Raw genomic sequence first — 14896 nt, 5'->3', positions numbered from 1 at the left:
CAGCAGTCTCCTCATCACCCAGAATCCTCCAGTGTATACTGTATAATCTCCCAGCAGTCTCCTCATCACCCAGAATCCTCCAGTGTATACTGTATAATCTCCCAGCAGTCTCCTCTCATCACCCAGAATCCTGCAGTGTATACTGTATAATCTCCCAGCAGTCTCCTCTCACCACCCAGAATCCTCCAGTGTATACTGTATAATCTCCCAGCAGTCTCCTCATCACCCAGAATCCTCCAGTGTATACTGTATAATCTCCCAGCAGTCTCCTCTCACCACCCAGAATCCTCCAGTGTATACTGTATAATCTCCCAGCAGTCTCCTCTCACCACCCAGAATCCTCCAGTGTATACTGTATAATCTCCCAGCAGTCTCCTCTCACCACCCAGAATCCTCCAGTGTATACTGTATAATCTCCCAGCAGTCTCCTCTCACCACCCAGAATCCTCCAGTGTATACTGTATAATCTCCCAGCAGTCTCCTCATCACCCAGAATCCTCCAGTGTATACTGTATAATCTCCCAGCAGTCTCCTCATCACCCAGAATCCTCCAGTGTATACTGTATAATCTCCCAGCAGTCTCCTCATCACCCAGAATCCTCCAGTGTATACTGTATAATCTCCCAGCAGTCTCCTCTCATCACCCAGAATCCTCCAGTGTATACTGTATAATCTCCCAGCAGTCTCCTCTCCTCACCCAGAATCCTCCAGTGTATACTGTATAATCTCCCAGCAGTCTCCTCCCATCACCCAGAATCCTCCAGTGTACACTGTATAATCTCCCAGCAGTCTCCTCATCACCCAGAATCCTCCAGTGTATACTGTATAATCTCCCAGCAGTCTCCTCATCACCCAGAATCCTCCAGTGTAATCTCCCAGCATTCTCCTCTCATCACCCAGAATCCTCCAGTGTATCTACTATATAATCTCCCAGCAGTCTCCTCTCATCACCCAGAATCCTCCAGTGTAATCTCCCAACAGTCTCCTCTCATCACCCAGAATCCTCCAGTGTATACTGTATAATCTCCCAGCAATCTCCTTTCATCACCCAGAATCCTCCAGTGTATACTGTATAATCTCCCAACAGTCTCCTCTCATCACCCAGAATCCTCCAGTGTAATCTCCCCGCAGTCTCCTCTCCCCTCATCACCCAGAATCCTCTGGTGTACACTGTATAATCTCCCAGCAGTCACCTCCCATCACCCAGGATCCTCCAGTGTACACTGTATAATCTCCCAGCAGTCACCTCCCATCACCCAGGATCCTCCAGTGTACACTGTATAATCTCCCAGCAGTCTCCTCTCATCACCCAGAATCCTCCAGTGTAATCTCCCCGCAGTCTCCTCCCATCCCCCAGAATCCTCCAGTGTAATCTCCCCGCAGTCTCCTCTCATCACCCAGAATCCTACAGTGTAATCTCCCCACAGTCTCCTCTCATCCCCCAGAATCCTCCAGGGTAATCTCCCAGCAGTCACCTCTCATCCCCCAGTGTAATCTCCCAGCAGTCTCCTCTCATCCCCCAGAATCCTCCAGGGTAATCTCCCCGCAGTCTCCTCTCATCCCCCAGAATCCTCCAGGGTAATCTCCCAGCAGTCACCTCTCATCTCCCAGAATCCCCCAGTGTAATCTCCCAGCAGTCTCCTCTCATCACCCAGAATCCTCCAGGGTAATCTCCCCGCAGTCTCCTCTCATCCCCCAGAATCCTCCAGTATAATCTCCCCACAGTCTCCTCTCATCCCCCAGAATCCTCCAGTGTAATCTCCCAGCAGTCACCTCTCCGGTCAGCAGCTCGGTCATCTTGTTGGTGAGCTGTAGGATCTTCTCCTCGTTGGATGGAGAGTGCGGGGGAGGTATTGCGGTGGGTTTCCAGCTCCGTTGTCCAGGCTCGTGGTGGTGGATGATGGGGGTCTCACAGTCGCCCGACGTCTTCCTCACTATTGTGTAATCCTGTATGGACAGACAGTGGTAGAGAGAAGCCGCCATCAGCATTTTATACCCGATTAATCTATCTATATAATCGTCTAAGGGGTACTTCCATCTGTTTGTCTGTCTGTAACGGAAATCCCGCGTCGCTCATCAGCAACGGGCACAGTCCGGCCGCGAATCAGTCAGTGCCCCCTCCAGTCAGCGCTCACACAGGGTTAATGGCTGCATTACACCGCGTTATGCTGTGGTGTAACGCACTCGGTTAACGCCGCTATTAACCCTGTGTGACCAACTTTTTACTATTCATGCTGCCTATGCCGCATCAATAGTAAATAGATCAAATGTTAAAAATAATAAAAAAAAAATAAAATAAATCATTATATCCTCATCTTCCAGCGCCTTTCCCGCTCCTCGCGACGCTCCGGCCCATGCACTGCGGTCTCGCGAGATGACGCTACGTCATCATGTCGCGAGACCGCAATGCATTCTTGGGACCAGAGCGACGCGAGGAGCATCGCTAAACGCCTTGCCTTGATCCGGGGGTGCCGGAAGGTGAATATATAACTATTTTTTATTTTAATTATTTTTTTAACAGGGATATGGTGCCCACATTGCTGTATACTATGTGGGCTGTGTTAGATACTACGTGGCCTGTGTTATATACTGCATGGGCTGTGCTATATACTACGTGGCCTGTGTTATATACTGCGTGGGCTGTGCTATATACTGCGTGGGCTGTGTTATATACTGCGTGGGCTGTGCTATATACTACGAGGGCTGTGCTATATACTACGTGGGCTGTGCTATATACTGCGTGGGTTGTGCTATATACTAATGCTTTTTTATACTTGATAGATTGGGCGATTCTGAGCGCGGCGATACCAAATATGTGTAGATTTGATTTTTTTTTTTTAATTCATTTATTTTGATTGGGGCGAAAGGGGGGTGATTTAAACTTTTATATTTTTTTTTATTTTTTTTTCAAATTTTTTTTAACTTTTTTTTTAAAACTTTTGCCATGCTTCAATAGCCTCCATGGGGGGCTAGAAGCAGGCACAGCACGATCGGCTCTGCTACATAGCAGCGATCATCAGATCGCTGCTATGTAGCAGAATTGCAGGTGTGCTGTGAGCGCCGACCACAGGGTGGCGCTCACAGCTGCCGGGTATCTGTAACCATAGAGGTCTCAAGGACCTCTATGGTTACTATTCTGAAGCATCGCCGACCTCCGATCATGTGACGGGGGTCGGCGATGCGGCCGGATGCGGTAGTTAAATGCCGCTGTCAGCGTTTGACAGCGGCATTTAACTAGTTAATAGGTGCGGGCAGATCGCGATTCTGCCCGCGCCTATTACGGGCACATGTCAGCTGTTCAAAACAGCTGACATGTCCCGGCTTTGATGTGGGCTCACCGCGGAGCCCTGCATCAAAGCAGGGGATCTGACCTCAGACGTACTATCCCGTCCGAGGTCAGATAGGGGTTAGGGCAGAACAATACCACTCCGCCAAAAGCTAAAGGCCGACTGTAACAACTCTGCTGGCATCACGGCATGGCCTCACATCTCTCACACAATCTTACCCACTGCTCCAGGTCATATTGTGGTTTCTGTTTCTTGCCAGCTCCATGTTCTGTGCATGCTTCCTGGCTGTGTGTATGGGGGGCCGGCGCCTGAACTCTCTGGTTCTTATAGGAATCAGGTGCATCTGTCTAATCAGTTCCTGACCAATTACCAAGAGGCCTCCTGTATATAGTGCAGCTCCACCCTGTGGACTGGGCCTGTGCAATGTGTTTGCTCAGTTAGGCTACGTTAACATTTGCGTTCTGCCGGGCTGCGTCGGGTGCAGCAGCGGCGACGCATGCGCCCCTATATTTAACATGGGGGCGCATGGACATGTGTTTGCATGCGTTTTGCGATGCATGCGCTTTTTTTGCCGCAAGCGTTAGGGCGCAGAGGACGCAGCAAGATGCATTTTTTTTGCGTCCAAAATTCGGCAAAAAAGGACGCATGCGCCGCAAAACTATGCGTTTTAGCGTGCGTTTTTGTTTGCGTTGTGTGTTGCGTCGCCGACGCAACATCGCACAACGCAAATGTGAACGTAGCCTTAGTGTTTAGCTGCTGAGTTTGCCAGGCCTTGCTCTGTGTTACTCCCTCTCTAGAAGCTTTTCTCCTTGCCTTGCCTTGTTCTTGTTGTCCGCCCTCCAGGAGGCAGAATGTCCTGGTCCCTGTGTCTGTGTCCCTGTGTCTTTGTCCTTGTGTCTTGTTCCATTTCCTTGTCTGAACTTAGTCCTATCTCGGTCTCATTGTCTGTGGCTTCCTTCCCTGCTGTGTCTTTCCTTGTGTTCTCAGTCTGCTTACACTCCGCACTCTTGCGGCTCTGCCTGCTCTGTATCTTGGTGGCTTTACCGCTGCTCCGCACTTCTGCGGTTCTGCTCCGTTTTACTCTGCTCCGCTCCCGTTGCTGCAGAAACCTCTTTCTGCAGTTCCCCTCTGCAATCCTTGCGGTTCCACTCTGCTTAGCTTCTGCAGTATCTCTTGCTGCAGCTTCTCTCCACATTCTTTGTTGCTCTGCTCAGTTTTTGTTGCTACACTATCTCTTGCTGCTTTTCCACTCCTATCTGCAGTCTTGCACTCCTCTCCTGTGTGAACAGGTCCCAACCTGTTTCTTCATACCTCATTCCTTTCTGCTTGTTTCCTTTCCTGCACCTCCTGTGTGAACAGGTCCCTACCTGTTCCTTCATATTTCATATCTGTTCCTGCACCTCCAGTGTGAACAGGCCCCTACCTGTTCCTTCATATACCACATCAACCAGTCCTGTGTTCTCTGCCGTGCCTCCCAATCCTGTGTTCCTGCCAGTCCTGCCCTGCCTTCCAGTCCTGTGTTCCTGCTGTCCTAGCCAGTCCTGTTTCCTGCCGTGTCTCTGCCAGCCCTGAGTTTTCTGCCGTGTCTCTGCCAGCCCTGTCTCAGCCGTGCCAGCCTACTCGTCTGTGTTCCAGCCGTGCTCTTCTGTCAGTCCTGCCTGATGCCCGCGCCAATCCTGGTGTTCCTGTCTCCCAAGTGGGGTCAGCAGCCACAGCCAGACACCACCCTGGAGTAGCACCTGGCAGCTGCCTGCTGCACAAGCCTGACCTCACCATCAGAGGCTCCAGTGAAAACACAGGCAGCTGTCATAGTCACGCCCCTTCCAGGGTAGTCTGGTTTGTGGCACAGTGGGGCCACATACCCCCCGAGCTCACGCCCACCAGTCAGGGCGTGAGCGTGACAGTCACAAAGCAGTCCCTGGGTGGGAAATAACAACATAACAGTGTAAACTCACGGCGCCTGCTGTCTAAAGGTGCGCTACCGCTGCCTGCAGAATACGCCTACCCAGGCTTGCATCTGCAGATGCCTGAGTATTGAGAAAGTGTGCAGGCTAGACCAGGTCGCAGCTTTGCAAACTTGCTCTGCAGATGCTTGATTCTGAATGGCCCAGGAAGCACCCACCGACCGAGTGGAGTGTGCCCTGATGCCCGCTGGGATAGGCTTGCCTCTGATGCGATAAGCCTCTTGAATAGTCGACCAAATCCATCTGGTGATTGTCGACTTAGAAGTGGCCAGTTCCTTCCTGTGTCCTGCCGAGAGCACAAACAGAGCTTCCGTCTGTCGAAAAGGTGCGGTCGTAGACACATACTTTCTGAGAGCCTTTACAAGATCCAGGGAGTGAAGAGCCTTCTCCACGTGGCGCGCCGGGGCAGGACATAACGAAGGAAGTACGGTATCCTCGTTAAGGTGGAAGGAAGACATCACCTTTGGAAGAAAGGTAGGAGACGGTCTGAGGACCATCTTGTCTTGTTGGAATGTAAGAAACGGCATCCGACAGGAAAGGACAGCCAACTCCGAGCCTCGTCTGATCTAAGTAATAGCGACCAGAAAAGCCACCTTCCATGAGAGGAGAGATAGAGAGATGTCCTGCAACAGCTCAAAGGGAGATTCCTGCACGACGCCTAGGACCAGATTAAGGTCCCAAGCCTCTAGAGGTGCTCTATAGGGAGGCACCACGTGGAAGACTCCCTGAAAGAACATTCTCACCAATTTTGCGCTGGAAAAGGACTGACAAGGCCGAGACCTGCCCCTTAAGGGAACTCGGCGATAGCTGTTATGATCCGGTGACCTTGGAGCAGCATGAGATCTTTCACTGGAGAAGGTGGTCACTATACTGACCGCAATCCTGAACTTAACACCGCAACTAGATGTAGCCGTGGAGTGTACCTAACAATCCTTGACACCTCGTCACAGCCGGAGGACTAAATACCCCTAAAGATGGAAATAGGAATACTATCTTGCCTCAGAGAAAATCCCCAAAGGATAGACAGCCCCCCACAAATATTGGCGGTGAGTCGGAGAGGAAAAAACATACACAGGCAGAAAAACAGGATTTAGCACAGGTGGCCACTCTAGCTAAATAGGACAGGATAGGACAGAGTTCTGTGCGGTCAGTATTAAAACCCTTCAACGATATCCACAGCAGAATATACAAAAACTTCCTACATCTAACTAAAGATGTAGGAGCGCATATCTGCAACTCCAGCGAATCCTACAATCAGAGCAGGAATACAAACAAAAACAAGCACACAGCAGTGTGCCACAGACACAAAAAACCAAACACTTAGCTTTGCTGAATTTGGCAGCTAAGCAGGAGAAGCCAGAAAGTGATCCAACACTTCACAAGGAACATTGACAACTGGCAAGGGCTAATGAATCCTGCACACCTAAATATCCCAGTCAGAATTGCAATCAGCAGATACACCTGGCCAGGACTGCGACTCAGAGACAACTGCATTCCCACCTACAACCACTGGGGGGAACCCAAGAGCAGAATTCACAACAGATAGCCCCAAGTCCAGACCGGATTGAAGGACTTCCAAGATGGTAGGGATGTTGAAAACCAACAGAGGGTGACCTCTACTTCTGTACCATTTAAAGAAGGTCTTCCAGGTCCAATGGTAGATGCGTAATGACAACGGCTTTCGAGCATTGATTGATTGACTACTTCGCGGGAAAAACCTGCTTGAGTCAGAACCCAGGATTCAACAGCCAAGCCGTCAAACACAGGACCCCTGAGTTCTGCTGGTAAATCAGACCCTGAGAAAGCAGATCCGCACAATCTGGTACTCGCCAAGGAACATCTGCGATGAGTTTGACCAGCTTTTCATACCACACCCGGCAAGGCCAATCTGGAGCGATGAGAATCACCGGTACACCCTCCGCCCTGATCTTCCTGATGACTCTCGGAAGCAAGGGCAGGGGAGGAAACAGATAAGGTAGATAGGTTATTATAATTACTGTTTATTTATATTATTATTATTATTTATTTATATAGCACCATTAACTTCATGGTACTGTATAAGAGATGGGGTTACATCAAAATACAAATATCACTTACAGTAAACAAAACTAACAATGACAAACTGGTACAGAGGGGAGAGGACCCTGCCCTTGCGGGCTTACATTCTGCATGATAATGGGGAAGGAGACAGTAGGTCAGGGGTTGCGGTACCTCCGATGGTGTGGAGGTGGCCGTGTGGTCATTACAGGCTGTAAGCTTTTTTTGAAGAAGTGGGTTTTCAGGTTCTGTTTAAAGGATCCAAATTATGGTGGATAACCGGACGTGTTGGGGCACAGAATTCCAGAGGATGGGGGATATTCAGGAGAAATCTTGGAGGCGATTGGGTGAGGAGCGAATAAGCATAGAGTAGAGAAGGAGGTCTTGGGAGGACCAGAGATTACGTGAGGGAAGATATTGAGAGATTAGTTCGGAAATATACAGAGGAGAAAGGTTATGGATGGCTTTGTAGGTCAGGTTAGTAGTTTAAACTGGATACGCTGGGAAATTAGGAGCCAGTGAAGGGATTTGCAAAGAGGGGAAGCAGGAGTGTAGCGAGGAGAGAGATTAATTAGTCGGGCAACAGAGTTAAGGATGGACTGGAGGAGTGCGAGAGTGTTAGAAGGTAGGCCACAGAGGAGGATGTTGCAGTAGTCGGGGCGGGAGATGATTAGAGCATGCACAAGCATTTTGGTAGAGTGAGGGTTGAGGAAAGGACAGATTCTGGAAATATTTTTAAGTTGGAGGCGACAGGAGGTGGTGAGAGCTTGGATGTGTGGTTTGAAGGACAGGACAGAGTCGAGGGTTACTCCAAGGCAGAGGACTTCTGGGACAGGGAAAAGTGTGATTTCATTTATTTTGATAGATCAGATAGGGAAGATATGCGTGATGGAGGAAAGATAAGTAGTTCAGATTTGTCCACATTGAGCTTGAGGAAGCGAGAGGAGAAGGAGGATATGGCTGATAGTCACTCTGGGATTCTGGACAGCAGAGCGGTGACGTATGGGTGTCATTGGCATATAGATGGTACTGGAAGCCATTGACTGAGTTGTCCCAGGCCAAGGGTATAGTTTGAAAAGAGAAGGGGTCCTAGGACAGAGCCTTGAGGGACACCAACAGAGAGGGGGCAATATGAAGAGGTAATATGGGAGTAGGAAACGGTAAATGTGCGGTTGGTAAGGTATGAGGAGATCCAAGATAGGGCAACGTCTGACACCAAGGAAGACAGGATCTGTAGTAGAAGGCAGTGGTCAACTGTGTCAAAGGCAGAGGACAAGTCTAGAAGGAGGAGTATGGAGAATTGTCTGTTAGCTTTGGCTGTAAGTCGTTAGTAATTTTGGTCAGGGCAGTCTCAGTGGAATGGTGGGGATGGAAGCCAGATTGTACGTTGTCAAAGAGAGAGTTATATGCAAAGTGAGAGGAAAGTTCAGCATGGACGTGCTGCTCAAGGAGTTTGGAAAGCAAATGGGAGCAAAGATATGGGGCGATAGCTGGGCATAGCACTCGGGTCAAGGGATGGCTTTTTGAGGATGGGTGTGATTGTGGCATGTTTGAAAGCAGAAGTGAAGGTACCAAAAGTTAGTGATAGGTTGAAGAGATGGGTTAGGGATGGGATTAGTGTGGTGGTGAGGTTGGAGAGGACATGGGATGGGATGGGGTCAAGAGCACAAGTGGTGAGGTGTGATTTGCAAAGAAGATGAGCAAGCTTTCCTTCCGTGATTTTGGAGAAGGAAGTTATGGGGTTAGGGCATTGGTCTGGTATACAAAGGGGTTATGGTGGTTTGACAAGAAAGACTTGCTTTGTTTGGTCAATCTTATTTTTAAAGTGTGTCGCAAAGTCCTCAGCAGAGATGAGGGAGGTTGGAGGGGACAGTGATGGGCAGAGGAGGGCATTAAAATTGTTGAACTACTGTTTGGGGTTGAGGGATAAAGAAGATAGGAGGGATGTGAAATAGGCTTGTTTGGCAGAGGTGAAAGCTGATTTGAATGCGAGTGTTGCTTATTTGATTGCAGTGAAGTCGTCTTGCGAATGCATTTTCTTCCAATGCCTTTCTGCAATTCTGGATACTTGCCGAAGGTTTTTAGTGACGTTATTGTGCCAGGGTTGTCTATTGATACGTTGCACTCTGCCATAAACGAGGGGGGCAACCATGTTAATAGTTGATGCAAGAGTGGCATTGTAGAAAGCTGTGGCACTGTCTGTGTCATGGAGTGATGATATGGATGCCAGTGGTAGGATAGAGTCAGAGGGCATGAGGGTGTCTAAGTGTGAGAGGTTTCTGTGGGGGTGCGCATGTTGCTAGACATGGGTGACCGTTGAGAACAGGGATGAGAAAGTGAGTAGATGGTCATCAGATAGAGGAAGAGGGGAGGTTGTGCAGTTAGATTAGGAGCAGAGATGGGTGAAGACCAGGTCTAATGTATGTCCATCTGTGTGGGTGGCTGAGGAGGACCACTAAGTAAGTCCAAAAGATGAAAGGACAGAAGTTTGGAGGCTGCTGACTGGTGGGTGTCAATGGGGAGGTTGAAGTCACCCATGATGATGGTGAGTGTTAGAGAGAAAGTGAAGGAGACAGGTGGAGAACTAAAGGTAGTGGTCCAGCCCTCATGTCGGTATATGATGGCAATTTGAAGGTTGTAGAGTAGTAGATGTGGACAGAGTGGACTTCAAAAGAGGGGAGGATAAGGGAGGGTAGAGGTGGGATTGGGTTAAAGATACAGTTGGAAGAAAGGAGAAGGCCCACTCCTCCACCATGTCTGTTGCCAGTACAAGGAGTGTGGGTGAAGTGGAGGCTGCCGTGACATAACGCAGCAGGGGAGGCTGTGTGGGAGTGCGTCAGCCATGTTTCGGTGATGCCCAGGAAGGAAAGATTACAAGAGGTGAAGAGGCTGTGAATCATGTGGAGTTTATTGCAGATGGAGCTGGCATTCCATAGTGATCCAGAGAGAGGGTGCAGGGTGGTTGGCATCAAGGGCACGTATTTGAGGTGGGCAAGATTTCAGGTGTTTATATTGGGTTGGGAGTGATAGGAGGGGGTAATGAGAGGTATGAGCTGTGGGGGTTCAGGATTGGGAGATAAGTCGCCAGCAGTGAGGTAAAGCAGAGAGAGACAGAGCAGGTGGGAGAAGGATAGTGGTCGGCTTGTTTTGTATTTTATTAGGAGAGATCTGAGGTTGAGGAGCAGGTCAGCGGAGGAGGGCAGGTGCGGAGGCAAGAGGGAAGGAGAGATTATTACTTGGTTTGAGGGTATTGGAGTTTGTGGATAGCTTAGGAGAGTGAGGAGTAATAGAGCGAAAACTGTATGAGCATATGTCAGCATGATGAGTAAGTGTGGAGGAACAGGAAGGTTTGAGGACATGACTATTTTGCCGCTTTGGAATAACTTCTACAGATGCTCAGACCAAGAACCAGCGGCTTCTCATATGGAAAGAATCGAGACCTTCAGAAGTGGTTTCTTTGACCACTCCATAGGCTTCACAAATAGCACTTGATGCACTGGACAAATGAAGTTTGTCACTTTCCAGACTTTGATAAGACGAAAAGATGAGCTGCCGATCTCCAGGATTCAGATATTGGTAGATAGGTTATTTTTTTTAAATTTATATAGCCCCATTAATTCCATGGTGCTGTACATGAGAAAGGGGATGCATACAGTGTTATATATCATTTACAGTATACAAATTTATGATGTCAGACTGGTGCAGAGGGGAGAGGGCCATATCCTTGCGGATTTACATTCTATGGGTGGAGGAAGAGAAAGAAGTTTAGTACATTTAATAGCAGTGGTTAGTCATACCTTCTGTTCACTTCTGGCTTCTGATTATAAGAACCCCTTTATTGATCCAAGAGTGACTACGTTCTTCTTGAAGAAGATGACAAAAATGACAGCAGGTAGCTGCTGGAATACAGGATGTCAAAAATTGGCAAGGATTAACAAAGCCTCTCTTACGGTCAGAGAACTGAGGAAACACGTATATTACTTACCGGTAATGTGTCTTTACGGAACCCATGACAGCACCAATGAGAGGGGGGGATTCGCCGTTCAAGGACAGGAACCCTTCAAGATAAAAAGGGCTGCTCCTCTCTCTGCATCAGCAGATTACAGAGCATGAGACGACCTCTGAGTTAGTGTACACATACGTATATACATTTATACAAATTATCCTTAACCACACCCTAAGTGGTACACCATATACAATAACCCACCAAACAGAAGGTGTTGGCTTAGTAACAGGAGGGAATATAATGGTGCTGTCATGGGTTCCATAAAAACACATTACCGGTAAGTAATATACGTGTTATGCAGTCACTCATGACAGCACCAACGAGAGAATTACAGAGAACTGCTCTGTGGGAGGGACCACAGCCTGTAGAACTCTCTTCCTAAATGTGAGATCAGAAGAGGCAGAAAGATCCAGTCTATAGTGACAATAAAAGGTGGAAGGTGACGACCACATAGCTGCCTTACAGATCTGTTCTATGGACAAGTTTGCTCTTTCAGCCCAAGACGTTACCATCACTCTTGTAGAGTAGGTCCTCAGGTCGTCAGGGACTGGTCTTCCTGCGCCTACATAGGCCAATTTGATAGCTTTCCTTATCCACCTGGATAGGGTACCTTTCAAGACTCATGCCTTTCCTAGAACCCTGAAAGGAGATAAACAGAGTCTGATCCTTCCTCCAAGGTTTTGTTGCTAATAATGAAGAAGGCATCTCCTGACATCTAGGGTGTGGAACTTCTTTTCTCCTATCAGTTTTGGGGTTAGGACAGTAAGAAGGTAGAGATTAGAGTTGTGCGAATTTGCTCGGGTCCCTGCTAATTCGGCAAGCTATAGTGCTTACTGAATAAGCTGCAGAGGGAAACCGGCTTACTGGATCGCTCTGGCTGATCAGCTGTTCGGCTTCACAGCTGCATGTGTCAGGGCTGCGCGACAGTCACAAAACATGCATGGATAGCTCAACAAACATGATCTCCATGTATGTGTTGTGACTGTCATGCAGTCGCGACACATGCAGCTGCGGAGATGAACAGCTGATCAGCTGGAGCGATTCAGGAAGCTGGGTTCCCTCCTCTACAGCTTATTCGGCCAGGCTCTACTCTATTGTAACTTATTAAACATTTGCTAAAATATCCATTACAATTTTAGGTATATTTTTAAATTTTTAAAATGACCAATAATATCACATACAAGGGTCAAATACCACAGCACCTTGACAGAACCACATATTACCACCACATGGTGACCAATAATACCACATACAAGTAACAAATACCACCAAGCCTTGACCAGATCACATATTAACACCACATAGTGACCGATTAGTACAATACTGATCATTAATAAATAAAACACGATACTGATATCATTATAAGTGCCATTACACACAGGCTCTGTATATAGTGTCAGTGTCCAGGTAATATGGGGATCACCAGTGACATTATACACAGGAACTCTGTATATCGAGTCAGTTTACAGGTAATACAGTGATCACCAGTGACATTATACACAGCAGCTCTGTATATAGAGTCAGTGTACAGGTAATACAGTGATTACTGGTGACATTGTACACAGAAGCTCTGTATATTATATACAGTGTATACTGTGCATGTACATGTAATACACTAACTCATCAGTGATATCTCTAAGTGAAGTCCTCAATCTTCACTTTTCATCTTCATCCAGTGTTAGGGCACACAGGATGCATGTGTTCTCATCTTAATTGCCTGCTGCCAAATTAAATGTGTTTTACGGCCGGAGAAATCAGGATACAAATGCAAGCAATTGTGTCTCAAATGATTTCTAATTTATTGCCTGGCGAATACAGCTCTTTTATAAGAAAATCTGGCACTTCATCGCATTCAAACAGTCCCTCACTACTTTCAAGACCACACTCGCCACAGCAAAACAAACCTACTTATCTCTCATATCCTCCCTGTCTCACAACCCTAAACAGTTATTCAACACCTTCAATTCTCTCCTCCGTCCCCCAGCACCTCCTCCCTCCCCTGTTATGGACCTGGTGGTTAGGAGCACCCGGAACGACCTGATGGTTAAACTAACACAGGACAAGCTCTGGGAAGTGGGAGCTCTGCTGACCGCAACCCCTAATCCTATCACACACACTAGAAATAGCCGTGGAGCGTACCTAACGCTGCCTAGACGCCTCTTCACAGCCTAAGAGCTAACTAGCCCTAGAGATAGAAAATAAAGCCTACCTTGCCTCAGAGAAATTCCCCAAAGGAAAAGGTAGCCCCCCACAAATATTGACTGTGAGTTAAGATGAAAATCACAAACACAGAAATGAAACAGGTTTCAGCAAAGGAGGCCAGACTTACTAAATAGACTGAGGATAGGAAAGGTATCTTTGCGGTCAGCACAAAAACTACAAAAAGACCACGCAGAGTGTGCAAAAAGACCTCCGCACTGACTCACGGTGCGGAGGTGCCACTCTGCATCCCAGAGCTTCCAGCAAGCAAGGCAAAATCATGATGGCAAGCTGGACAAGAAAACAATGAACAAATAATTAACTAGCAGGGACTTAGCTTCTGCTGGAGTAGACAGGTCACCAGAAAGATCCAAGAGCGAACTGAACCAGTACAAGAACATTGACAGCTGGCATGGAGTAACGATCTGAGGAGTTAAATAGAGCAGCCAGCCAAAGAATAAACTAAGTCACCTGTGGAAGGAACCTCAGAACCAGCAGCTCCACTCACAGCCACCAGAGGGAGTCCTTGGACAGAACTCGCCGAAGTACCATTCATGACCACAGGAGGGAGTTCGATAGCAGAATTCACAACAGTACCCCCCCCCCCCTTGAGGAGGGGTCACCGAACCCTCACCAGAGCCCCCAGGCCGATCAGGACTAGCCAAATGAAAAGCACGAACTAGATCGGCAGCATGAACATCAGAGGCAAAAACCCAGGAATTATCTTCCTGACCATAACCCTTCCACTTGACCAGGTACTGGCGTTTCCGTCTCGAAATACGAGAATCTAAAATCTTCTCCACCACATACTCCAACTCCCCGTCGACCAACACCGGGGCAGGAGGATCAACAGAGGGAACCATAGGCGCCACATATCTCCGCAATAACGACCTATGGAACACATTATGGATGGCAAAAGAAGCTGGAAGGGCCAAACGAAATGACACAGGATTGAGAACTTCAGAAATCTTATACGGACCAATGAAACAAGGCTTAAACTTAGGAGAGGAAACCTTCATAGGAACATAACGAGACGACAACCAAACAAAATCCCCAACACGAAGTCGGGGCCCAACACAGCGCCGGCGGTTAGCGAAACGTTGAGCCTTCTCCTGGGACAATGTCAAATTGTCCACCACATGAGTCCAAATCTGCTGCAACCTGTCCACCACCGTATCCACACCAGGACAGTCCGAAGGCTCAACCTGCCCTGAAGAGAAACGAGGATGGAAACCAGAATTACAGAAAAAAGGCGAAACCAAGGTAGCCGAGCTGGCCCGATTATTAAGGGCGAACTCAGCCAAAGGCAAGAAGGACACCCAATCATCCTGATCAGCAGAAACAAAGCATCTCAGATATGTCTCCAAAGTCTGATTAGTTCGTTCGGTTTGGCCATTTGTCTG

At 48.1% G+C, this 14896-nt stretch overlaps 1 protein-coding gene across 3 annotated transcripts in view; it reads right to left on the bottom strand.

Moving 5' to 3' along the window:
• The window catches only part of LOC138638953 (zinc finger protein 484-like), a 196140-nt gene that overhangs the window by 90388 nt on the left and 90856 nt on the right, over nucleotides 1-14896 (bottom strand). For 2 of the 3 annotated variants that reach the window (XM_069728715.1, XM_069728716.1), the window contains one exon: nucleotides 1774-1947. The exons of the other annotated variant lie outside the window; for it this stretch is intronic. In XM_069728715.1, the coding sequence (XP_069584816.1) occupies nucleotides 1774-1947 (174 nt within the window). The remainder of the gene's footprint in view (nucleotides 1-1773; nucleotides 1948-14896) is intronic. 3 annotated transcript variants of the gene reach the window in all.

The sequence above is a fragment of the Ranitomeya imitator genome, chromosome 5, assembly GCF_032444005.1.
Source record: "Ranitomeya imitator isolate aRanImi1 chromosome 5, aRanImi1.pri, whole genome shotgun sequence".
Lineage (NCBI taxonomy): Eukaryota > Metazoa > Chordata > Amphibia > Anura > Dendrobatidae > Ranitomeya > Ranitomeya imitator.
Note: the sequence above shows the minus strand (reverse complement) of the source record. Positions and strands in the feature narration are given on the sequence as shown.